This window comes from Capricornis sumatraensis, chromosome 11 (genome assembly GCF_032405125.1).
Source record: "Capricornis sumatraensis isolate serow.1 chromosome 11, serow.2, whole genome shotgun sequence".
Lineage (NCBI taxonomy): Eukaryota > Metazoa > Chordata > Mammalia > Artiodactyla > Bovidae > Capricornis > Capricornis sumatraensis.
In genome coordinates, this window is record NC_091079.1 from 77,894,783 (window position 1) to 77,921,056 (window position 26,274).

At 38.0% G+C, this 26,274-nt stretch overlaps 1 protein-coding gene across 1 annotated transcript in view; it reads right to left on the minus strand.

Moving 5' to 3' along the window:
* Nucleotides 1-26,274, minus strand: part of ZFPM2 (zinc finger protein, FOG family member 2) — a 397,773-nt gene that overhangs the window by 154,082 nt on the left and 217,417 nt on the right. The window contains exon 3 of the mRNA XM_068983740.1: nucleotides 23,010-23,121. Coding sequence (XP_068839841.1) covers nucleotides 23,010-23,121 — 112 coding nt within the window. The remainder of the gene's footprint in view (nucleotides 1-23,009; nucleotides 23,122-26,274) is intronic.

Consider the following 26,274-nt stretch of genomic DNA (forward strand, 5'->3'; position numbering starts at 1 on the left):
GGGATTAAAAGAGAAAAGGCGGAGAAAGTGAATCTGGTCTTGGCACTTCCCTGGAGCCTCTATTGAAATGGCACTACCAACAGACCACTCAAAGCTAAAAGTCTTCCAGAGGTCTGTGGTCAAACAATTGAAAATATAATTCCTTTATTTTGGGCAGGTGAATTTTACAGATTTCTTCTTCTACCAAGAACATTATATTCCCCTGAATACATGTGAGAAAGACAAGAGTCCCTAGGGTAAAGACTTCATGTGGACATATATTCAGAGAAATTTTAAAAGCCCAGTGAATATGTCGGGCTCTTCAGAATTAGTCTCTTCATAGAACAAAACTATGAAAATGACTGCACATCCCTGCAAACCTCAGAACTGTTAACTATAAACTATGCTCTGCTATTTTTGTTTCCTGTCCTCTTCCACAATTTTTATTTCTAATCCGGGTTGCCATGAGGCAATCCTCCTCTTAATTTGTTCACCTAATTGAGTTTTCAAAACTTGTTTATTAAGCAACTCCCACAGGTTTACAAAATTTAGAACAAAACTTTTTTTCACCAGGAGTGCAGATATTACTATATTGCCAACTTCATGTGTTTTGAAATTTGAGGCATTTCTCTGCTTTTAAATTTTGACAATTCAAAGCAAAATGCCCTCTTCCCTCCAAAGTCTTTTGTTTTCAGTATCCAGCCCACTTGCTGGTGAAACTGAAGAGGAAGATGGACTGGCTGTTTTAAGGCACTGTTTTATGTTCTGTGTTATTCATCATTTATTTTATGCCCACAGTGTGATTCATTCTATGATCTGAAGTGCTATATAGTGTTATTAAGAGTTTATTAAGAGATCCTAAAGCTTTAAGAAGACACACAATAACCATTTGATTATTCAAAACTAGAACAGTACTTTAGCGTGGAGCTAGGGGGCATGGTGATACCAGAAGTTCCACTTTCACAATTAACAAATTTAGCTGTGGGACTGAAGAAGGGCATGTTTGTCTGCACATATGCATATACATACAGGCATATTTATACATATATGTGTATGTATATGTATGCTTAGACATACTCTGTTGTTAAAATCACTGTCTAACACATGCATGATTCTTAATTTTGCTCTTAGCATCTTGCTTTAATTTATTGGTGGGGATGGGGGTTCATTCTTCTCCATCACTATTATAAACCATGGCCTGCAGTGATTTTTTCTTTTCTTTTTTTTTTTTTTTTAAGTACAGAAAGAGGAAATGTTGCCTATTCTGGAGGTTCATTATAAGGTTGTAAGTTCTAGTACTTAAAATGGAAATGCAGCTGTAGTGGATTTTGGCTGGGATTCCAGAAAGGTTTTTCCCTATGGACATGCTAGAGACAAAGCTGGATATTACTAGGGATCCAACAAATGAGGAACAACACGTAAAAAACATACCGTAAAGAATGGAGCCTCAGCACTCTAATCCCAAAATGACTTCTAAGTTTAATTAGCCAAGGTATTTGATTAAGAGTTTCCAGGGTTTTTTTTAATACAAGGAAGTTTTCAAAGATTAGCTGATTATTCATAAGAAAAGTTAATATGAAAAGCAACCTAAAGAGTTCAGGAAAGAGTTTATCTTTCTTTTCCAAACTCTGTTAGTATCAGGATAAAACAAGAGACATTTTTTCCATTCCAAGGCAGCTATGTTTCTGAATATGCTAGCAGTTATTTAATTCTTATCTCATGAAGAAATTTAAGGAAAAATATCTTAATATATAAGAAGCTTTTATCTATCCTTAACCTGTTTTTTCTTTAAAGAACAGAGTTGTTTGGTAAATTCCTATCTTATACCTTAATTTTAACTCTTTAAGCAATTGAAGAAGTTATCATTCTTATCCTCAAAATATTTAAATCATTTATCTGAATGAAAAACATAGTTGTACTGGTATGTATTTCTGTAAAGGTCTGAATCCAAATTTTGTATCTAAGTTACTTTATTCTTTAGAGTTTTAAAGATAATTTGTAATTTATCTTCAAAAAGATTTCTATATAACCCTTTGTAAGAATAAAAAAGAAACTGTTATAAATAGCTAGTAGTTTGTTTGTCTTATGCCATCTCTTTTACTTTTATAGTAAAATCACTTATTTATTCTTGTGTTTTTAAATGAATTGCCCATCCTCTAATATCAGTGGACTTTTTGGCTGGCCAGAGAACCAATTCACTCCCTCATGTCTCATACGCTTCCGTTCCAACATTTTTGAACATTTGTTTCAACTAACAGATCAACCACATTAGTTCATCGTACTTTCAGAGTTGAAGGTTAGGGCACACTGGCCAATTGCTGTTAACTGCATGATTCCTTGTTTCTCAGGATTTTTTTTCTTTTTTTTTTGCTCTTAAAAAAAAAATTCTGAGGAGTTTATATTCAGAGAAGTTTCTCAAAAATGTATTTCTCCAGCTATGGTGCATATTCTTCAAAAACAAAAAAAAAAAAACAAAACCACAGACCAAGGCATGTTCCATGATTATTCTTAATGCTTTGGCTAATTCACATAAAAAGCAGCAAAGCTATCTGATATTGTCTGGTAGTGTCCATTTTCACAGTCCTCTAATTAGGTTGAAGGGTACCACTTTCCTTTAAGATCCATCTCCTCCTGATATACGCTTTATTCCTGTTCTCAGAACCTTGGTTACTATTACCCATTATTTTCCTTTAAGTAATTGTTTTACCTCTTGGCCATTCATTTGTCTTTCTGGTTATTCCTTTCATAGCTTCAATTGCCTATTAACTGATATAATAATACTGATATTTTCTATGGCTTTGGCTGTTTTCATCCAGGGATTTCAAAGTGCTTTTAAGATAGCTCTGTTGCTTTGTGAAAGGCAATTAGTAAGACAAAGAGAAATAAAGACCCAGAAAGTGAAGAAGCCCATGTATATTCAGACACCAAAGCCATTGGAAAATCTTTAAATTTAATTCCTCTTTGAATCACTTTGGTTGGGCAGTCAAGAAGATGACTGATGCAACTGGAAGGATAGGAAGATCAGTGAAGCCATTCATTTTGACTCCTAAAGACTGTCTGGGGTCAATAAAACCTCAAGGTCACTGACTCTTGTCATTTTTTTTCTGACTGATCTCTTTTAGTTCCAGTGTCCCTTGATTTGAGGCCATAGCTAGAGGTGTGCAGACTCTGTCAGATGTGTATGATTCCACTGTCAACATTTGTTGAACCATGTTCCTGCTGATGGATATTTGGTTTGTTCTCTTCACCTCTGTGGCAATGGATCCTCAAAAGGAGAAAACCACTTTCATTAAGAGAGTCTGAAAACCTCTAGTAGCTATTGTGCAATGGAATAATATTCAATAATAAAAAGACCAAACTACTGATACACAATATGACATGAATGAGTCTTTAAAACATTATGTTGAGCATGGAAGCCATAAAGTATATGATTCATGTAAATAACTCCATTCATATTAAATTTCAGACAAGGCAAAACTAATTTGCTAAGAGTAATCAATGGTAGTTGTCTTTTGTAATGTGGGAGACCTTCTAGGGTGATGGGTATATTTTGACTGTACACATAAAATTTGCACATTTCATTATAAGCCAAAAATAACTTAAAAAGCAGATAACTGAACTAGATTTTTCTTCTGAAAATGTTTTATTTATATTTGTTTTATACAGTAATTCATCTCTTGCTCTCTCAGTATTTCTCAAAACAATTTTTTTTTGTTTACATTCAAGCCAGTGTGGGCTGAACTGTTTCATTAATTTGGTAGGCATGTCACATTTTAACAAGATTTAAAAATAAATGCATGGATAGGAATGAACATCATTTTATTTGCAGGCAGTATTGCTCTGTGGACAAACCTAAGGTCCAAATTCTGACTCTATCTGTCAATAGCTATACAACTTGGACCAAAACATACTCTCAGTTGCTTCACCTGTAATATTTATAGCAACCCTTGCAGAGTAGCTACAGTATGTATGTAACATTTGCTTTCAAGTAAGAGCTCCACAAATTTTAGTTTCTCTTTTTTGCCTCTTAACTTCGAATGTTTTGTCTCTGTGCATAAGGCTAGATGTGGAACCAGGTGTGCTTCCCACGTAGTTCTGTGTGTTTGACATGACTATACACCATGACACCATGACATGACTACATCTTAGTAGGATGCAAAACAAAGATGCTACTGTATAATACAAAATCTCATAAGGATAGAAAAGCATTAACAGGAAGAAAGAGATCTGCTAATCTCACCCTCTAAATATAAATTGTTATCTTTTTTATTGTTTCCCAACCTAATCTTTTTTTTTTTCTACTTTAGACAAAGAAACCAGGGCAAAAAGAAAGGAAGAAAAGTGAATCCAAATATTCACTTCTTCATTCAACAGATATTTTCTTGATTGCTTCCTATTAGTCAGGTGTTGATCCCAAACTCTCTGTTCCTAGGACTTAGAGCTGGAATCAAAACACAAGTATATGTTAAGGGAGATGTGATTTATGGACTGTTTACTAGATTAAAATCTTCAAAAACTTTTCAATATTCTCATCTCAAGTCCTGTTAGCATCTCAATGAGCAAACATCATTATGGTCTCCTTCCTGCTTTTGAGAACAGCTGAGATTCTTCTGTTGACAGTCTCTAGGATTGTACTTGAAAAACCAGAAGCAGGGAGTTCCCATTAAGAGTTGTGGCCTTGCAGACTTACCCCTCCTATCTATCCCACAAAGCCAGAATTTTCTGATCTGCAGGGCAGTGTGGGACTCATCTGTTTTCTTGAGCATTTCCTGGCTAGGGACATAATACTCTTGTGGTGGGAGGAGAGAGTGACACAAAGGAGATTTATTTACAACTGCACTGGATGAGGTAATTATTAAAGTATCTATTTAATCTCTGACTATTAATGGGCAGTATATTAGTGTTACGGAACAGGACGTTAATGCTCAGAAATGTACTAGTCAGTAAGAAGGAAAAAAAATTCCACAATTTTTTCATGGAAAAAGTCAGTAATTTTCAGAGGCCAATAAGGAAAACACAGAACAGATACTTTCAGGAACCAAAACGGATTCACCTATGCACGCTCATGTTTCTCCTCTAGGTTGGTTCTAGGTAACGGAGGAAGGGGTGTGTGTGTATGTGGGGGTGTGAAACACCCAGACCTCTGAGTCAGTTAAGTGGTGACTTTTCACTCCTTAACAGAAAAGTCCCAGCTCACCAGTGCAGGGAATATTACATGCTTTCTTTACTCCAGTGCCTAGAAAATTGCCAGGCATAGTAGGTCCTCAAGAAAACCTTGCCAAATGAATAAATGAATGAAAGGCAGAGGTGACTTCAACTTAAGCTCTATCACTTGTTAGCTTTGTGATTTGGGCAATTTATTTAAGCTCTAAGTGAATAAAAGTGAAAGTTGCTCAGTCCTGTCCAGACTCCTCTGTTGATGAAATTCTCCAGGCAAGAATACTAGAGTGGGTAGCCATTCCCTTCTCCAGGGGATCTTCCTCAACCAGGGATCAAACCCGGACCTCCTGCCTTGGTATGAGGATTCTTTACTGTCTGAGTGACCCGGAAAGCCTTGGGGACCATTAAAAAACTGAGGATAATCCTGTTGGTTTCATGGTTTATTTGTCAGTATTTAATGATTTGATACTCAGGACTGGGCTTTGTACACAGTGAGTGCTGAGTGGAGATGGACTCCACTCTCTTGAAGACACTCCCTGACTCTAATGATTTATTTAGCATGATGTTATAGTAGAGTTGTGTTAACTGGACACTCCTACGAGAAAGTATTCTAATGCTGATTTATATATGTTGAAATGGACATGTTACATTGGTTATAACAAAGTATTGTCTGCCATTCTGGAGTTTTCTAACATAAGTCTGTTCCAAGATATGAAAAAATGTCTAAATTTATATAATAATTGTAAGTTGATGAGACAAATATGTAATTAACAATTTCCCAGTGGTTTGAAAATCATAAACAGTATAATAAACCTCCTCAACAGGGACAATTTTATGATTTTGAAGAAATTTTATTTTTTATTCCAGGGATTTTATTTATCAGTAATACATAAATAAGTTGTTCTCAGTGTAAAGTTAATAGTTTATTTGGGAAATTGTTTGACTAATAAGAGAATTCTTCAGCTTAAAATGCTTAGAAGCCAAAAACTCAAATAAACCTATATCACAGTAAAGGCTATATTGGAGGACTTTATTCAATGAGTTGAAGAAAATATTTCCTGATTTTTTTATTACTATAGGGCAGATCTGACACCATTAGTTTTCTTTCTGTCATAAATACAGACGAGTAGAATTTGACAGGCATCACTATCAAATAGGTCATAGATAAGTTCAGGCATCTTGCCTTCCACACAGACCTTTTACACTCAGTTCTGATGGGGCTGCTTGAATAGAATGACCAAGGTTTGATTTTAGGCTTCTAGGTCACGGTTTCACCTTGACAACAGTTCTTTCATTTCCAGCCGTAACATTTGCTAGGATCCCTAAGGTGCTTTCATTTCTGCAAGTAGTATAAGGGGAAAAAAAAAAAGAAGGATGGGGGCGGGGGGTGGGGGGGAAGATAAATCTTAATTCACATGCTGCAGGACTATCTCTGTGTCTCCGGCACAAAACTTCAAATCCAATCCAAGAACTGGATGTGTATTAGAAGTCTGCAGATTTAAACCTTGTCCACCATGATCAAACTGGATTTATGGAGCATCATAACTCCCCAGACACCATCCAGCAGCTTATTAATTTAATAGACTCCTGTCCATTCACTGATGCTCCTGCCCTGACAGTCTCTCAAGATAAGGCGAAAGCCTTTTGACAGGACAGAGAGCATATATATTTTCTTCTGTTTTCTCGTGGATGGGGTTGTCGACAACTTGAAATGTGTGGCTCAGCAAATTTGTTTTTTTCCTTCTCTATTTTTTCCTTTTGCTGTGCAGGAAGGATGACAGAGGAGAGCCTCCAGAGAGTTCCAGGGGTCAGGGGGCCTGCGTTTCCCCTAAGTACTTATTTAGGATTTTGTTTTGCAAATAACAATGAATTGATTTAAAGGCATACACACGGGGACACTTTCACCATGGAAAGAAACAGCATTACAATTTAATGCCTAATATAAATTAAGAGGTGTTGGAGAGAAGAGGAAAAACAGCAATAAATGTTCCCATTAAATAAGAGTACAGCAGCATTTTCTTCTCTTTGCTATAATCCCATTTGTGGGAATGAGGGGGAGTGCCAAGAAAGATAGCACTCAAGCTGTTGTATATTTAAAGACAAAACAGGAAGAACTTTTCAACGTTCTTATTTTCCCTTTATGATATTCTCATGCTCTACAATAGTGTTTGTTACTTGCAAATGAATTCACAAGTCTCTGAAAGTTATTATGCTACTATCTTGCAAGGTTAACTGTTTCCATCCCTACTGGTACTCTTCTGTTAAAGACACACCAGTAATCACTAGATTTTGGCTTTCCAAACTTAAATGTGCACACAGATCACTGGTGATGGTTTAGTGGTTTAGTTGCTAAGTTGTGTCTGACCCCATACATGGTAAGCCCACCAGGCTCCTCTGTCCATGGAATTTTCCATGCAAGAATACTGGAGTGGGTTGTCAGTCCCTTCTCCAGGGGATCTTTCTGACCTGGCGATTGAACCTGGGTCTCCTGAATTGCAAGTGGATTCTTTATTTTCTGAGCCATCAGGGGAGATTTGGATTCAGTAGGTCTGAATGGGACCTGGGGTTTAGTGTTTTTAACAGGTCCATGCCATACTGCTGGTTGGCAAACCACTTTTAATAAGCATGACATTAGCCAAACTTTAAAAAAAGGGAAAACTTAGATATGGGAAATGAAAGCACAGTCTCATACCAAGGTAAAACAGAACTTGAACATAAAGCAAAAAATTAACAAATTCCCTAGCTGGAATATAGTGGGTACTTGACTAATATTTCAATGAACTGAAGAATCTCCAAGTGGCATGCATTTTATAATCTCCCTTCATTTTCACACGTGTGCAAAAATGATCATATTAATTTCCTTTGAGATAGCTAACTACAATGGTGTATGTAAAGCCAAGGATAAGATGAAAAGTAACTTGCCCATTTTCTCATACACATTTTCTTTTTACTTCATTTCACTGGTAGAGAGCTATCCTTATCTCTATCTCTAGTCAAAATGCAAAACTATGAAGCAAGATCTCTAAACTACTGCTTGACTTAAATGTCCTCCATAGGCCTGTTTTTTATTTATTTTTTTGCTTCCTACACTCACTTTAATCTAGAAACCTATACTCAGAGTACAGAAAGATAGCTGAGATTACACTTAAGACATTTAAGATTTTTATATGCATTACAAAACTAGTTTTGATATTGAGAGACTCCAAATTATTACTTACTAGTTAATGGATAAATTTTGTATCTTTTGGGGACCCGGAGAGGAGGAGTATCTTATATTACTTATTTCATCAAATAAATTATGGAACATTAAATTCCTTACTAGAAATAGTTGATAAGTATCCTGAAAATCTTAAGTTTTCCTAATAAGCCTCTGAGACTTAACCAGTTCTTGAAAGAATGCACAAAGTAAAGGGTACTGAACTGGAGAGCCATCATTCTTGAAAATCTTTACTGACAAGGGAGACCGACAGTGATGATAAATACTAGATTTCTAAAGGAAAAACTGGCTTAAAGTAATTTATTCTTATTGAATTTCAATGGGCCATAGATAAAACTATATAAACAGACAGAAAAATCTTATCTGCTCATACTTAAATGTGTGCATTTCGGATCCATTCTCTTGGTTGGGATATTCTTGCTTGCAACACCACGATATACTATCTTGGTTGACCCCACTGTCATCTGACAGTCTTCACAGATCTCAGAAAGACTAATCAGAATATATCTTCTCTGAAGTACTACTGTATGTCATGGCATATTAGGTGACCTTTTAGTTTAAAAATAGCCTTCAAAGATGGGGTTGACTTATACACCAAGGGAAACGAAAAGTCTCCAATTTTAGGTCTCAGAGCAAAGACTTCAGGTCTGGCTGACTTTCCCCCAGTGATAGGTGGGAACAACAGACACAGTTACTGCTTGTTGAGAGAAAGTCAAGTGGTGTGTGTGTGTGTTCAGTCACCCTGGAAAGAACTGTGCAGTAACTGAGCCAAGGAATTGGCATGGCTGCTATGCAAAGACAGCAAATAAAATCCTAAGGTTTGACAGCATCTTTTGCATGTATATAGATTCTAATTTTTCCAAATTATTTTATATACCTTCATTCTAACTGAGGTAGCACAATGTATGCTTTGTTTACACAGGACATTCCAAAGAAATACCCCTATATTAGATTTTCTAGCATTAAAAAAATCTTGCTAAGACATAGAATACTTTCCTAGATATTAAGAGTAAAGCATTTTGAGTATCGGTTTTCAAATGATTTTTCACACTGGTAATTTCTGAAAATAAAGCAAGTCCTATTAGAGTTTACTACGTTGAGGGATGCATTTTAATGCCCATTAAAAGAAATTAAAAATTCAGTGAGTATATGCTATGAATTAACTGTGGAGTAGAAGTGAGAAATGACATCATTGCATCTGAGGTGTTCACAACCAACCTGGGACAGTGCACATGCTGAGGTGGAGCTCTCTCTCTGGGAAGGGCATGGAAGGCTTTTCAGAAGCATTAATACCTGCTAGGTCTTGAATGATATCTCTTTCCAAGACAAAGATGTTGGGAAAGTTATTAAGCAAGGGAAATATGATATATAAAGGCAGATATGAGCAAGTAAGGAATAGCTAAGGAATTTTAAATAACTGAGACTACTTGGAGTAGACCAAGCCCTTTACATATGAACCTTCAAGTTGTGAACTTTCAAAGATGTGAACGTGCATGTCAGCCCCTGTATGCCAGCTATTGTACTGTACTACTGTATTTTTCAAGGCATTGGACTGTAACATTAAAAATGTTTTCTTCATTTTTGGTGTTTGATTTTTATGTACATATTGTTTGTATGAAAAGTATTATATACCTATTACAGTACAGTACTACATAGTTGATTGTGTTAGTTGGGTACCTAGGCTAACTTTGTTGGTCTTACAAACAAACTGGACTTATAAATGCACTCTTGGAATGAAATTCACTTGTATATAGAGGACTTACTGTACAGCATAGCTGTGAAGGATAAGCGAGAAATGAAACTATAAGGAGTAGGGTAGTTAAAAAATTTAGATGAGATAAGCTTCAGGAAACACAGAAATGAGAAGAAAGAAAACTATAGAATGACAATATTTAGTGGCTGGACAGTGATGGAGAAACCTGGCCTTGTGTGTGGAAAAGGATAAATCAGATCAAGCCTCATGGAGTGAAAAGCTGACAACAAGTAAACCACAGGAGACCTTGGACAAAGTCACTTTAATGGAATCATGAAGGCAGAAACTGAATAAGACAGAAGATACTGGAATTTAGAGAGTTAAAAGAATGCATGCATGCAAAAAAAAAAAAAAAAAACTTTGCAGAAGCTTACCTAAAAAAGGAAGCAGAGAGGGCTTCCCGTTAAGTATGATGAATTGATTGCACACATTTATTTCATCTCCCTTTCACTAACATGACAGTAGAGAAGAAAAAAGATGATAAGGGCAAAGAGATGGGGCAGAGTAGGCAACAGAAGTCAACAGCATCTTGGAAGCTAGCAAATTGATGGAGTGATAGATGACACACCAGAGCACAGAAAGCTGAAATCCAAGTATTTGAAGAGCAGCTGGCCAACACGTAGCAAGCGGATTGATTCTGCAGAATCCTGGAAAAGATCAGAAAGTAAAGACACCTGGCACCTTGAAAGATAGGGTGAGCAGCGGAGCTAAAAGCCAGTACAGGACTGGCTTTCCAAGTAAGAAGCTGTTAGTTACACTTGCTCAGCGATTCCCTGCAGAGCTAAGTGACATTCCTTTCCTACTCTGTTAGGAAATGGAGGCTTAGTCTGTGAAGAACTGGAATAGAGGATTTAGATACAGAGAGAGATACTCGGCCGAGGGTCTTGCTACAGTGTCACCAGAGTTAGAAGACTAACGGAACATCTACATTCTCAAAAACGAGATAGGACTTTCCCCAACACCACCTGCTCCAGTCTGCCCACAAAGGCCTCAGATGGCTGCCTACGAGGATCATCTATCTCAGAGATGAGCATGGTGTTCTCTGAGACCGTCATTCTCTGGAGAAGCTAATCGTGCTAAGATAAAAAAATTACATACACTGCATTGGGAGGCATCGTTACCATGGCTAGGTTACCATCCTATGACACCCCCCCACCCCCACCACCGAAAGCTACCAGTTGACAAGCTCTGCCTTCCCAGTCTGCTCTCACATTCAGCCCTTAGTGCCCCATTCTTAAATGGTAAAGTAGATATGCATGGATCTCTAGCCTCTTGAGGAAAGCTTCAACACCAAATACAGGGACAAAAATAGGTGGAAAAAGTAAGAAACAATGCACAGGACATACAACTTCCTAATCATCCTCTACCTCCTATGTTCAGAGATAAAGGAAAGAATAGCCATACTAAAAACAGCAAGGTGCTGAAAAAAGGTTACAGTCAGGGGAAGACTGTACGTTATAAACATGAGAGTTAAAATTCAATAGTTAAGGAAGTTAAGGGATAAAGTTTGAGCACATCTCAGAAAGTGTAACAGTCAGATTATCTGATTGGGAGAACATTATTAAATGCATAATTTATATTGATTTTCATGTTTTAAAAATCTGTAAGTCATTCATTTATCCATTAATTCCTTCATAAATATTTAGGGAGCACCTACTGTGTATCATAGATGGCTAAAAAACAGACCTTAAAGATGGCTAAAAAAACTGTCCTTAAAGAACTCGCATTCTAGGGATAGGAAGATGACACTAAATTTTTAAAATAAATTCTAAAATGTCAAATATGAAGATAAATGAGAAAGATATATGGACTGAATGTGTACCCAACTCTAAACTTTAATGTTGAAGCCCTATGTGATAGTACAAGAGGTGAAGCCTTTGGGAGGTAATTAGACCATTAAGGTGGAGACTTCATGGGACTGATGCCTTTATGAGAGACATGAGGGAGGAAGCTTGCGCTCTCTCTCTGCCTCCCCGCCACACAACCATATGCAGATACAAGAAGGCGGCCATCTTTAAAAGAGGAAGATGGGTCCTCACCAGACACCGAATCTGCCTGCTCCTTGATCTTGAACTTCCCACCCTCCAGAACTGTGCAAGAGAAGTTTGTTAAGCTACCAGCCTATGGTATTTGGTTATAGCAGCCTAAACTGCCTAATATCGTGGAGAAAAATGAGAGAAATAGAGACAGAGTAGTCAGGCACACCCTCTGGGGAGGCACTATTTGGAGAGAGTTTCGAATGAGGCAAGAGAAGGACCAACGTGGGGGCATAGCAGGGCACAGCGCCCTGAGGCAGAGGCATTCTTCGTATTTTCAAACAAAAGCAAGGGTCTGAGCCACTGGAACAGGACAGTTGGAGAGTAGCAGTAAATAAACCCAAAGAAGTATCCAGGACAGACCACATCGGATCTTTTAGGCCAAGGTAGTAACCTTGTGGGCGTAGTTCAGGTGTTGCCACGCTCTTTCTATAAAGGGCCAAACAGTGAACGCTTTAGGTTTTGCAGGCTAAATGGTCTCTACCACAATTACTCAACTCTGATGTTACGATGTGAAAATAGCTACAGACAAAATATACAAACAAATCATGGTAGCTGTATTCCAACCAAACTTTATGTACAAAAACCAGTGGTGGGTCAGACTTGGGTCTCTTGGGCCATATTGATTCTCGTAACCAGACACTGCAAAAGGAAGCCATTCCCTGCAGGATTATATTTTCTTTTTCACTTTTCCAATGAATCTGGGAAATGAGGAGCAAGGTCATTATTTATCAGGGGATGGAATATATTTGGGGAGACAGAAGTCTAACAGTCACTCTGAAGATGAATTTGGAAGATCTGAATAGACAGGCTACTGACGCTGAGGGCTCGCATTCACTTGGTGTTCAAATGTAAACTGGTCAGCACTGGTTTCTGTTGTTGTAGCTTTGTTGTTAGTGGTGGTGATGGTTTCATTGTTTCATTCTGACCACACTTTATATAGCATTCTTTGTGGACCAGGCATACTTTATAAATACTACTTCCCCTAACTTCTGCCACTTGGATTAAGTGAGGGGAAGGTGGAGTGATTGAAAAGGCCAGAGTGGGTACAAGAAAGTAATTAGAATGATGGACTCATGGAATCCTCGCCAGGTCCTCTGGAGGTAAGGACAGGAGCTCCTGGGCAGGACAATGGTGCTGAAGAGGTAAGAGCATCAGATATTTATTTGGTGTTGAAAAACTGTTGGAGTCAGGTAATGAGTGGAGAAGAGCAGAAGATTTAAATTATCTTCTAGGAGGATGTAGCTACCAACATTCTTTTCTTGACAGCTAAAGTCTTGTTTTTTATTAAAGGATGGATCTGAGCTTCACCTTTGACGTGATAATCAATAATCTTACTAAAAGGCCAGTGTGATCACGTGTGCCTCAGAACTTTCAGGAGCTCTCTACCATTTCCATGATGAGGTCTTCAGACTGAGCACTCCACTGAACACACAACAGGACCCTCAGAAACATTTGCAGGCTTGCCTCTCACTGGTCTTACTGGTAAATTCTCTGCTCTGATTAAAGACGGACACTTTCATGACCATATGAACCATGGTCTGTAAACTTTTAGACATAGAATTTCAGCCTCCCCCAGTGCCTTCCCCTTTTCTCAAATATATATTCAACTTTCAATATCTAACTAAAACTTTCCATCCTCTATCAACTTTGCCTTGACCATGTAGGACAGAACTCAGTATTATGCAACCTCCATTAATTAAGCTCTTTCAATAAACTCCTTAACCCAGGGATGTGTTTCATGTTCCTCTGTACCCCTCATGACACCTGGGCTGTATCATGTGCAGAGCATGTGCTCAATAACTTTTATTTTATTTGGAAAAATTATCTTATGAAATACAAAGTGCCAGGACATTTATAGAGACACTAAAGAAAAATATGTATCACTAGAAAATAATTTAATTTCCAGGGATGAGGGATTTCATGGGTAAGGCAAAGATTTTTGTTCTTTTAATTTGAATTGTATAAAAGGTAGAGCTGGAATGTAGTTAAAACAAAAAGCGATTTTCATTTGCAAATATTTTTCTTGAATTATATAAGAAAAATAAAGTGAAGAAAACTATAAAATAGGAATACAAAAATTTTTTACCAAACCATATCACCTTTACAGAAATACTTTTATAGTTCCGATCTATTTCTTTCTGTGTGTTTCACTGTACATATATATTTTTAAATATAATTATAATTATACTAGGCACAAAACCTCATATTCTCCTTTTTTAGTTGAAATTATAATATAATTTTTTGTATGTAATACACTGTTTTAAAGAATTATTCACAATATCTTACTCTGAAAACATTCCCTAAAGAGTTGTCCCTCATTTTAGCTGACAAAGATACTTTTGGGGGTAGCTTTCAAGATTAGCATCACTTTGAATGACAAGCTAACATCCTTGAATGATAGTGAGTCACCTCTCAAAAGACCCCACTCTTCATTTTTCATTTTTATACTTATGAAACTGATATATTCTTAGTTCTTATCATTTGCCAACATCCTACCTGGGTTTTTACCCCTAAGAGACAGAAGCTTCATTCATGAATGGATAAGGACGGATTAGGATATTTTTTTCTCCAACATATGAGAATGCATCTAATCCATGGAAATAATTAATAGTATTATTATGCAGGATTATTTACCAACATTTCATTAAGGAAACTCACAGTGATGTGGATATGAAAACCAGTGTATTTTTTCACATCAAATAGCACACATTAATAACAACTCAGGACATAAACTATTCAGTACGACCAGATTCAGACTGAAATAACATCAGTAAATCACTAACATAATTGTAAAAACAGTAAATGCATAGTAAAAAATGAAAACGGCAGAAGGCCCGATATTTGCTGAAGTTGCTGTCATTCTGCAATTTGCAACAGACAGCTCCATTGTAAATAACACATTCACTGGTGGGGTCACTTGCCTTGACCTTAAGAACCCCTCAGAAATGACAATTTGAATCAAAACGATGGTTTTCTAAAGCAACCATTTTTACAATCACTGATTTCTAGAACAGGCATAATAAATTGCTTACTCCTCCAAACATCTCTCATTCTTAGAGAACATAACTAGAAAAAGCCTTAGATGTTCATGAAACATGTTGGGTTTTCGGCATCGCGTTATCCTGTGGTGCTCTGCAATCAATTACTGTTATACCACCATCATTAATAATTTTCTTAATGAAAATGATTCTGTTGATCTCCGCTGTATTTTAATTATCAGAGTTAAGCATAATTACACTGCAGCTCTGAGCTGGCATGTGGACTCCTTTAGGGCGCAATTTTGTTTTAACACACTGATAATGTAATTTTACATTGTGTCAGTTTGTTTGGTTATTATCCAGTTGTACAATTCCACTGTATTCCTGATAACAGATAATAACCTTAGTACCTCCTATATCCTGAAGTCATTTAAAAAGCAATATTGGAATTCTGTGACTAGCTAACTTAATCGCCTTATGATTTTATAATTCCTGCTGCTAAATATTTGGTTCAGGCACCCACCCTCTTTTAAGAATATTATAAAACTAGACAACAGTTATACATTTTCTATGAACTACAAAATGGTTAAATAAACACTTAAATATGAGCACAATTTTTTCTTTTCAAATTACTTTCTTACTCACATAGATTTAGGTGCTTTAAGGTAAACATGAACTTGTAGGCTAGTTAACAAAACTGGGTGCTAAGTTGGACAAGGCTGTTTCAAAATTCTAGGAACATGCAACAGATACTCTATTTTAAGCTGGAAAATAGTCCAGACCTTTGCAAGGCTCCTTCACAAAGACAGATCTTTGTTTTAAACAGTTGATCAGTTTAGTCAGTGTATAGAAAGTTCACCAAAGTTAGGTCGTATTAGAATTACTGTCATTATTTCATAGTACCTTGAACATAGTACTCAACCAATCAGGGCTTAACTGAATTAATTGCATCGTTACATTTGTGCAAACAAGCAAAATCAGAACTTTGAAGATGGTCATAGAAAGATTTTGGAGATTAGTCTTCTACGCGACTTTAAATTCCTGTGGTCTTCAAAGCAACAGAAAAATCAGCAGAAGGCACTGCTGTCACTGCTGTTTTAGTTCTGGAAAACTTTTTCTGAAAAACCAAATCACAGAATGAGGGGGGAAAAGTTTTGCTGATTAATATGTATGTAAATTTGTGAGGAAGACCAATACACTACAATCTTGGCTTAGTAAATGGTATCTTCCAAACTCTGCTAATTGTGCTAATTGGGATTCAAAGTCAACATACTCAAGACTAAATCCAAATTTCATCACTTATGATCTAGATATCCTTGAATTATTTAACTTACCTAACCTTGAGTTTGTGTTTGCGTGTGTGCTAAGCCAGTTCAGTTGTGTCCAACTTTTTAAAACCCTATGGACTATAGCCTGCCAAGGCTCCTCTGTCCATGGGGATTCTTCAGGCAAGAACACCGCAGTGGGTTGCCATGCCCTCCTCCAGGGATCTTTCCAACTCAGGGATCGAACCCTCATGCCTTTCATCTCCTGCATTGGCAGGTGGGTTCTTTACAACTAGCACCATGTGGGAAGCCCCTAACTTGAGTTTACTCATCTGTAAAGTGGGAATAATCCTGCTTACATCATAATTTTCTAAATGGTAAATCAGAAAACATATGTAAAGAGCTTAAAACCATGCCTGACATAGGATAAGTGCTTAATAAATGGCAACTGCTATTGCTTGCTTTAATGTTATCATCATTATCTTTACACTAGCATTTTAAATAAGACTTTCATTAGAAATATCATGTGCCCAAGGGGAAAAAATCTATCTTTAGGCAAAGGCTTCTGGCCTCTGATTCTGTAATACAGGTCTCTGCAGATACTGCGGTTTCATAGGGACTAAGTGGGACTGAAGGAATTCTTGGCTATACATCTAGAATCAGATGACCGTGTTTCCTTGCACACTTGCTTGATGCCAGTGTGGAGGCCTGGCTTCATTTCCCCTAAATTTGTGCTGACATATAACCAAAAGGGCAAACAGGACTGAGAATAAGATCATATGTGATATAATATTTATGACAACATATGCAGTTATGTGACCTGGTGAGTCTTCACAAAAATCCTGTGAGATAGCCAGTGCTACTTCATTTTTACAGCTAAGGAGATATGATTTAAACAGGAAAAGTGATTTGCTCAAGGTTCCATCTGAGCAATTGTTGGTTTTTTTTTTTTTCAATAATATTGTGCTTTTGTATAAAAAGAAATCTTCCATGGTTAAGGTGAGAGTGAGGGTTAGCTGATACTTTTTCACTCCTTTGATTGACAAGGTTCATGCTCTTTATCCGAATGCCCAGAGAATGTGGCTCTCTAAAACAACATGCCATGAAAATCCAAAAACCCCAAATAATTTAATTATCCCTCATTTGGAGGGAGCTCAATGAACAAACCCACATTTAGAACCTTTATGGTGCTAAAGGTTTAATTTTGAATGCTCATGAAACTCAAAGTGACCCATTTACTTTTTCCAAAATGAGAAAGGCCACTATACTGTGCAAACACTATAAAAAACATCAAGGTGTAGAGAAAAGAAAAGGGTTTCTAGTGCTTGACAGGTATTCACGGATTTTTAGGAGCAAGGGGGGCAGACCTCTGCTCATCCTCCTTCCAGCAGTCTCCCTTTAGCCTCAGCATGGTGCTTTTTAGTATTTTTCCACGGGAGATAAGTAAATTAGAATTATCTGGAGTCTGCTGAGAATAATGGCAAAAACCAGACAACCCAACAAGTCTGGTCCATCAATGTCTGGATGAGCTAATTACTTTCTGGAATGACAGGGGGTAGTAGAGGCAGGAAAAAAAGTACATCAGATTATAATATGAATGCCAAGTACTATTTTTTTTTACTCGAATAAAACAGGATGATGGCAGCCTGTCAAATAGCACTAAGTAATATAATTCTATAATAATTATTAGATGGACACCTGGAAATGAAAATTTTATCATTATATTTAATGTTAACACCAGCCCACATTTAATAATACTTCAAAAAGTAAGTATATCTCTTATATTATAATGGTTACACATTAAGTGGTCTATCTTACATGCCATAGGAAAATATTATCAAAAATTTGAGTCAAGGCATTTAAAAATACAACATATATGCATCTTACATTCTATTTGTATTAATAAATAAGTACTAATATCGGAGAAGGCAATGGCACCCCACTCCAGTACTCTTGCCTGGAAAATCCCATGGGCAGAGGAACCTGGTAGGCTGCAGTCCATGGGGTCGCTAGGAGTCGGACACGACTGAGCGACTTCACTTTCACTTTTCATTTTCATACATTGGAGAAGGAAATGGCAACCCACTCCAGTGTCCTTGCCTGGAGAATCCCAGGGATGCGGGAGCTTGGTGGGTTGCCGTCCATGGAGTCGCACAGAGTCGGACACGACTACAGTGACTTAGCAACTAACACACTTTCAGATAGCCAGAGCCAATGAAAGTGACTTTGGCATGGAATTCATAAGTATTGTGGTGCGTAGCCAGAAAACAAAATAAGGCAATGTAATTTTGACGTTAGTGAGAGTTGATCTTCAGTGAGAGCTCTTCAGACGTGCGGAGTAATATGCTGCATGTGGGCGCGTGGATGTCAGCCTATCAAGCAACCATTCTTTACTATATGGAGTAGCACTTAGGTTTCATTTGGGAAACTACTTCTCCTGTGTCTCATTGGCTTATATACAAAACTACAGAGGATTGTAGTTTGCAAAGAAGAGTCACAGTGATTAATTGGTTCAAGGATTATACGTGATGTACCTCAAACAAAATCCAGAAAAGCTCTATTTGCACGGGCATTGCTCTGCTTGTAGAATATAAGGTCAGAGCTTCCCACCACTTGACAAGAACATTTCTGAGAATAAAACACACAAAAGAAAGATGAAGCAGAAGATAGAGGCAGTCTGGGGACAAAGTCTGAACATCTGAATTAAACTGATCCTGAAGTTTAGAATATCCCTCGATTCTCAGTTATATGAGCAGATGAATCCTCCTACCCTCAACATACACACACACACACACACACACACACACACACACACTTACACTTCATTTTATTTTATTTTTTTGGCATAAACCCATTTCATTTGGATTTCTATCATTTGAAAACAAAAGAGCCCCAACTGATAAATAACATACATGTTATGAAAATGTCTCACAACACTATAGATGTCCAAGTCAAGAAGTACCTATTAAATCTAAGTCATCAATTTCTTTCAACTACAAAACTCTTTTGCTTAGAGAAGGCTTATCATACCCAGGGGCTCCCCTGGTGTCACAAGGGTAAAGAATCCACCTGCAAGGCAGAAGACATGGGTTTGATCCCTGGGTTGGGAAGATCCTCTGGAGAAGGAAATGGCAACCCACTCCAGTATTCTTGCCTGGAGAATTCCATGGACAGAGGAGTCTGGCGGGCTACAGTTCATGGGGTTGCAAAGAATTGGAGGTGACTAAGTGACTGAACAAAAACAAGGGTCACACCCACAGTCTGTGAAGACCGAAGGCTTCAGAGCCCATGCAGTCCTGGGAGCAGTGAGATTCCTGGGGTCCTATTTTCCATGATGTGAACAATCCCTAGCATAATCCTAGAATACTGAGGTGTTCACAGAAATTTGAGTGAACTATCCCCTTCCTCCGAAGGCTATCTGATTACTAGCAATTAGCATCAGGCCTCTGAAGCCCATCTGGGGGATCAGAGTAGAGTCTACAGCAGAGTTTTCCCAAGTGGTGTCACCCAGAGCACTAATTCCTAAGGATCTCCATAGAAAAAAAGTTCATATATCATACAGTCAAATGAGTTACAAAGACTTTTGTTTTATTTCACTACAGGACTTCTCAGAGTATTAATATCAGCAGGCCTTGTGAGTTTTCAAGAGAGGCCAAAACAGGCAATATTAGACCTTTCCTTTAATCTTAGGGTTATGTGAAATGCACTTTGGAAAGTGCTATATTATAATACTCTGTGATTTCAGAGTATTATAGTACTCTGAAATGCCTAAGTAGTGTAAGAGAATTTACTCAGCATGGAATACTGTCAAGGGGAAATGTTCAGAGAGTATAGGATTTGGAACTATCAAAACCTGGATTCAAATTTGGTTTCTCTTTTAGCTCTCCATGAACAGAGACAATGATACTACTGCTCTAAGTCACTCACAACGTCAGGTTGTGTAAAATGAGAAACATACTACCTATCTCATCTAGCTGTTTGAAACCTTAAAGCAGGGAGAACTTATTCTAATATGTATAACTCAGACCCTCAATTAGACAGATATGTGTTTGCACCCCACTTTAAACACTTAGTAGAATATTAAAGAAATATATGTGTAACTGAATCACTTTGCTGTACAGCAGAAATTAACACAACACTGTAAATCAAAGATACCACAAAATTTTTTTGAAAAAGTGAAATTGATACACAGCTACATGACCATGACAAATTACCTAATTTAGCCATGTCTCAAGTTCACTTTTTGTAAAATTGAGTACAATGTTAATTACCTACTGCTGCTACTGCTAAGTCACTTCAGTCGTGTCCGACTCTGTGCGACCCCATAGACGGCAGCCCACCAGGCTCCCCCATCCCTGGGATTCTCCAGACAAGAGCACTGGAGTGGGTTGCCATTTCCTTCTCCAATCAATGACAGTGAAAAGTGAAAGTGAAGTCGCTCAGTCGTGCCCGACTCTTCGCGACCCCACGGACTGCAGCCTACCAGGCTCCTCCGTCCATGGGATTTTCCAGGCAAGAGTACTGGAGTGGGATGCCATTGCCTTCTCCAATTACCTACTAGGAGGTATTAAATGATGATTAAATGAAATAATGCATATACAGTAGTTACTGCAGTCCGTGTTATTTGAATTGCAATACCCAAAACTGGTCTTGTAAGTTGAACAATATCAAGTTACCTTTTGTAGGTTAAAAACTATTGTATATTAGGAATTCATATTGAGTAGATTGCAAAGGCAGGCAATAATAGCTAACTTTTTACAACTTTTTCTTTTTCTAACATACAAAATGACCATAATATGAGGTGAAGAGAGCAATGAGGGAAGTGCATAGAATTTGGTATGGGAGTACCAAAGAGAGGATTGGGGGGGGGGGGTGCTTAATAAAGAGTAGCTGTTATTATCCATGTACAAACTGAGCACGCAGTTGGGCTTAAGCCATGCTTTATGAGTTAATTAATAAGTTTCTGCAAATTACTCCCAATTGTTTATTGCTACGAGGATTCAGGTATATCTAACTATAAAACAAACACACAAATATGTTCAAATTAAAGTACTCCACTGAGCACAGAATTACAATTTTGTTATAGCTTTTCCCCTTATGTAACAATATAACAATCTTCTCTTCTAAAAGAATGCCTGATTTAAACATGTAATGAATTTGGATCATGGTAGAAGAACAACTACCCTCTTGATTCCTCCACGTTATATTACCATCACAGAGATAAGACATTGTACAACAAAAATTTATTCCCAGTCATTGGTCCTACACTCCAAGCCATCATTTCTGTGGTTTGCATTCTGAATGTGGACACTGGCAAGCTGGTTCACTGTAATATTGCTTTCCATTTTGATAGAACATAGTGACATATCCTGGGAAAATCTCACTTCCCTTCTAGCTAAAAGCTCCCACCAGCAGACCATAGGTATTTGGGGTTAGAAAATAAATGGGTATGGGACCAGCAATTACAGAAGGAAAAGGAATATAATCAGATCCTGGTGTGCAGATTGTTTTTTTAGCTTGCAAATTCTCTCTTTCCGGTGTTTCAACTTTCAAAGGCTTATGGTAGTTTAAAGGCAATCCTCTTATAAGTGTACAAATTGTAATGATTATAGGAACAAGTTGTAATTGTTTCTAGCAAGTTTTTAAGAGTCTTTGATGTTATGATTAGTGTTTTATATGTTAATATATTGATAGGGGTGCTTATTTGCTTGTTCCCTTGTATGCTTTCATGGTTTCTAGGTTCAATGTGCAAACACATCTTTGATCTCAGTAGGTCTATTTGGTTAAAAAAGAAAGCGAAAAGAAATTAAACATGAGAAGCACAAGGTTTTGCAATATTTACGAAGAAGTGAGATTAGGGATTTCACTCTCAAAGTACAGAGCTTGGGCCCAGAACTTGAATACGGAGGAAAGCGCAGCAAACCACATCACACACACAGAGGGGCCTGAGTCTGGGGGAGCCGGTCCCACGACGTGTGTCAGGGAGCGGCGGTTCCTTTGTAGCCTGGGTGTAGCTGTGTGACGCAGTCTAGGCTGATGCCACACTGAGCAAATCAAAGGCAAAGCTCTGCAAGCCATCGCTTCCTCTCTCCCATTTGCCTCCTGCCCTTCAGAAATCACCATGGGGAGGAACTCTCAGTCTTTGCAATGGCTTCCTTTTCAGCTCTGCTCTCATTCTGTGTGATTTCAAGAGACTGGCTGGAATTCAGTGCCTCCCAGAGCACGCACCTTGACACTCTGACACGGACTGCTACATTTCAAAAGGAATTTACTTTTTGATGGATAATGCCTCAGAGAGGAATCTGAGATCTCATCAAACCTGCTATCAATAAAAGTAACGGCGAGGAAGGTACTAGCCAAGACACTCAAATCCGTGGTGAGGTGAATGTGCATGGTGCGAAGTAAAGTCCTAACACCTTTTGTTTTATGCTGAGCGGAAAAAAAAGAAACAATCCAGTAGTCTTTGCTGAAAATACAGGTTAGGGAGAGGCATAAGGGAAAAAGGGAGAGAGAGGATCCCGTTTTACTTTGTACTCCCCTTCCAGCACATTTGGTGCTGTTTTGCAATGCTCAGGTTTCAATACCTCCAAAGCGTGAGCGAAAGGCTCCAGCGGTTACCTTTGCTGTACACAATGCAGTTGTTTTTGTTGTCTTCCACTCCTTGCCAAGTCACATCCAGCAGCCACTTGGGACCAGCAGTCAGCACCATCGGGACCTGAGCCTTTGTCTTCTGTAGAAAGAATGATAACAAACAGATGCCATTTGCTTTCGTTGATTACAAACTTGAATAATAACAGTACTAATCATTTTATTTTCCCAAATAACTAAATCTCCCAGACCATAATCCAAGTCCTATTCCCCCGTCTCATGATATCTTTTTTAAGACGACAGAAGCTGTAAAGCTTTACTGCTTTCACTAATCTGAATGGTAGAATTATTATCAAGATTTTTTTTTTTTTCCCTAAATGATACTGGATCAGATCTCTAAGATTAGACAGCTCTCTTGCGGCTCTGAATTATAAAGAGAATGCAGATGACTTTCATTGCAAAGAGCAGAGTGTTTGGAAGTGAACTTTAGACACATTGTACTTTACTATCAACAGGATCTCACTATTTCCTGAAACAGACAGGAAAGAATTTAAAGAATCAGGATCCATTTCAAAGCTCTATCCTGAGCAACATTTATATTAGAGTAGGAATTTATTCTGAATGAATAATGAAATTCACCGAGCACCCTTGTCTAAGTATGGATATGTAGCCTGACTGAAACTGAAATAATATTAATGCCAATGACTCACTATACGCTGTCTCCAAAAAGACTATAAAAGAGAAATTGGGAATAAATTCAGATGCAGAGCAACTAAAGCATGACAATTCCTTGCTCTGAGAAGCACAGAAGCAGGGAGACAAGTGCTCTAGTTTTAACAAAATATTTTCAGTGTACATTTTAAATATAAGGTTCATCATTTTAGGCTGTTTGGTACCCAAATTATTTGTCTTTATGTTCACATGGCAGGAAATCAACCAGGGAGGAAATAAGTAAGCCTGAGCAAAACTAGTGTTTCCCGATGAGTCAGAGTGAACCGGCATTCAGACGTTTATCATTCACCCGCCCATGTTCTGTATATTAACTACCATAAAACCACAACACAGAGTACAATACAAGGGTCTCAAGGTAATTTTTGAACTAAATTTTCACCTAGATATGATCCTGCTGGAGACACCTCCGCCCATTTGGGGATTTGCTAACGTGTCACATGCTATCACAAATCTCCCAAATTGGCATTAGTAAGTATTCACTTGAGGAGTTCTACATAATCTGGCCATTTCAAATCTCTCAGGAATCCAGAGACCTCATTTCACTGGCCAAATGACAACGATGATCGTGCAGATATTACAGACCTGTTGATACTGCAAAGACAGATTAAAAACTATGCATCAAATCAATGCTAACCATTTTTGACATATCAGTTATATTGTAAAAGGTAAAACTACCATAAAATATACTTAATGGAAAAATCAACCATGGTGGGCAAACTTAAAAATAAGTCTAAAAATATTTCAAATATTAAAACAGAGGAGGTGGTAAGCTGGATCAACCCTAAGAAAGACTAGTATACTGATTTTTCAGAGTCAAGTTAGTATGTTAGTCACTCAGTCATGTCCAACTCTTTGCGACCCCATGAACTGTAGCCCACGAGGTTCCTCTGTCCGTGGAATTCTCCAGTCAAGAACACTGGAGTGGGTTGCCATTTCCTTCTCCAGAGGATCTTCCCAATCCAGGGATTGAACCTGGGTCTCCTGTATTACAGGAAGATTCTTAACGATCTGAGCCACCAGGGAAGCCCTTTTATAGCCATACTTTAATTCATTTTGAAATCTTTAATTTCAACTATCTATCTCAATATTTGGAAAGTTAAACCATGTGAAACAGTTATCTGAAAGCCCCATGGGAAGAAAGCAATTTCATATCACAACTTTTTAAAACAATCTAGGCAAAGGGTTATCAAGTTATCCCTCTGGTTATTAGTCTAAGTGATGATCTTGTTTTTCCATTTTCAAAATATAATTTGGGAATAAGTAAGCTTCTTCAAGGGTTTTCTTGGCAGCTACGCTGGTAAGAATCTGCCTGCCATGCAGGAGATGTGGGTTAAGTCCCACTCCTCTTCTAGGTCTGGAAGATCCGCTGCCGAAGGAATAGGCTACCCACTCCAGTATTCTTGGGCTTCCCTGGTGGCTCAGCTTGTAAAGAATCTGCCTGCAATGCAGGAGACCTGGGTTAAGTCCCTGGGTTGGGAAGATCCCCTGGAGAAGGGAATGGCTACCCACTCCAGCATTCTGGTCTGGACAATTCCATAGACTGTATTCTATCGGGTAGCAAAGAGTCGGACACAACTGAGTGATTTTCCTTTTTCAAGCTTCTTCAATCTGAAATGGTAGTAACTGATAGACAATTAAATAATAGGTCTCAACTGTGTATATTTCGGAGAAGGCAATGGCACCCCACTCTAGTACTCTTGCCTGGAAAATCCCATGGGCAGAGGAGCCTGGTGGTCTGCAGTCCGTGGGGTCGCTAAGACTCGGACACGACTGAGCAACTTCGCTTTCACATTTCACTTTCATGCATTGGAGAAGGAAATGGCAACCCACTCCAGTGTTCTTGCCTGGAGAATCCCAGGGACAGAGGAGCCTTGTGGGCTGCCATCTATGGGGCTGCACAGAGTTGGACACGACTGAAGTGACTTAGCAGTAGCAGTGTATATTTCAGCTCTTTGTCCTACTAGAGAAGCAGGAAAGTCTATAGATCAGGGTCAGCAGGTCTCCAAATCATAAGGAGAACAAGTCACAAGAGAGACTCCACCATTTCCCTAAACCTGCCCATGAGGGATTTAGTGGTGTTATTTGTAACTTCTCTCTTCTGATCTTAAATAACAGACTTCAACACTTCGTTCATTTCTATTGTAGTCTCTTATTCCATGAGAAATACATGCATTTTAAATGATTTAATCTTTGTATGCCATAGTTCTTAAAGCCACATGCATTTTGACACAGTAAATCAGTTTTTACAATTTTCTATAGATAATATGAAAACTAAATATTGATCACAAATTCTTGAGGGGATCTTTCGCTGTAAAGTAAATTAACTGATCTGCCAATATCACAGTCTTTCATTCATTTCACAAAGGAACCTACTGATCCAGTCTTGTGCTTGGTGCTAGGAATAGGAGCGGGGCTTTTTCGGTGAAGGCTATAGGTATATTAAAGCAAGTTTACTGTAAGGCAGAAAGTATCAGGGAGGGGGTGCAAAGTCATGTGCAAACTGTTTTGGGGTCAATGAAGGGCAAGCATCCTGTCCTGTGGACTCTTGGGACAGGATCTTGAA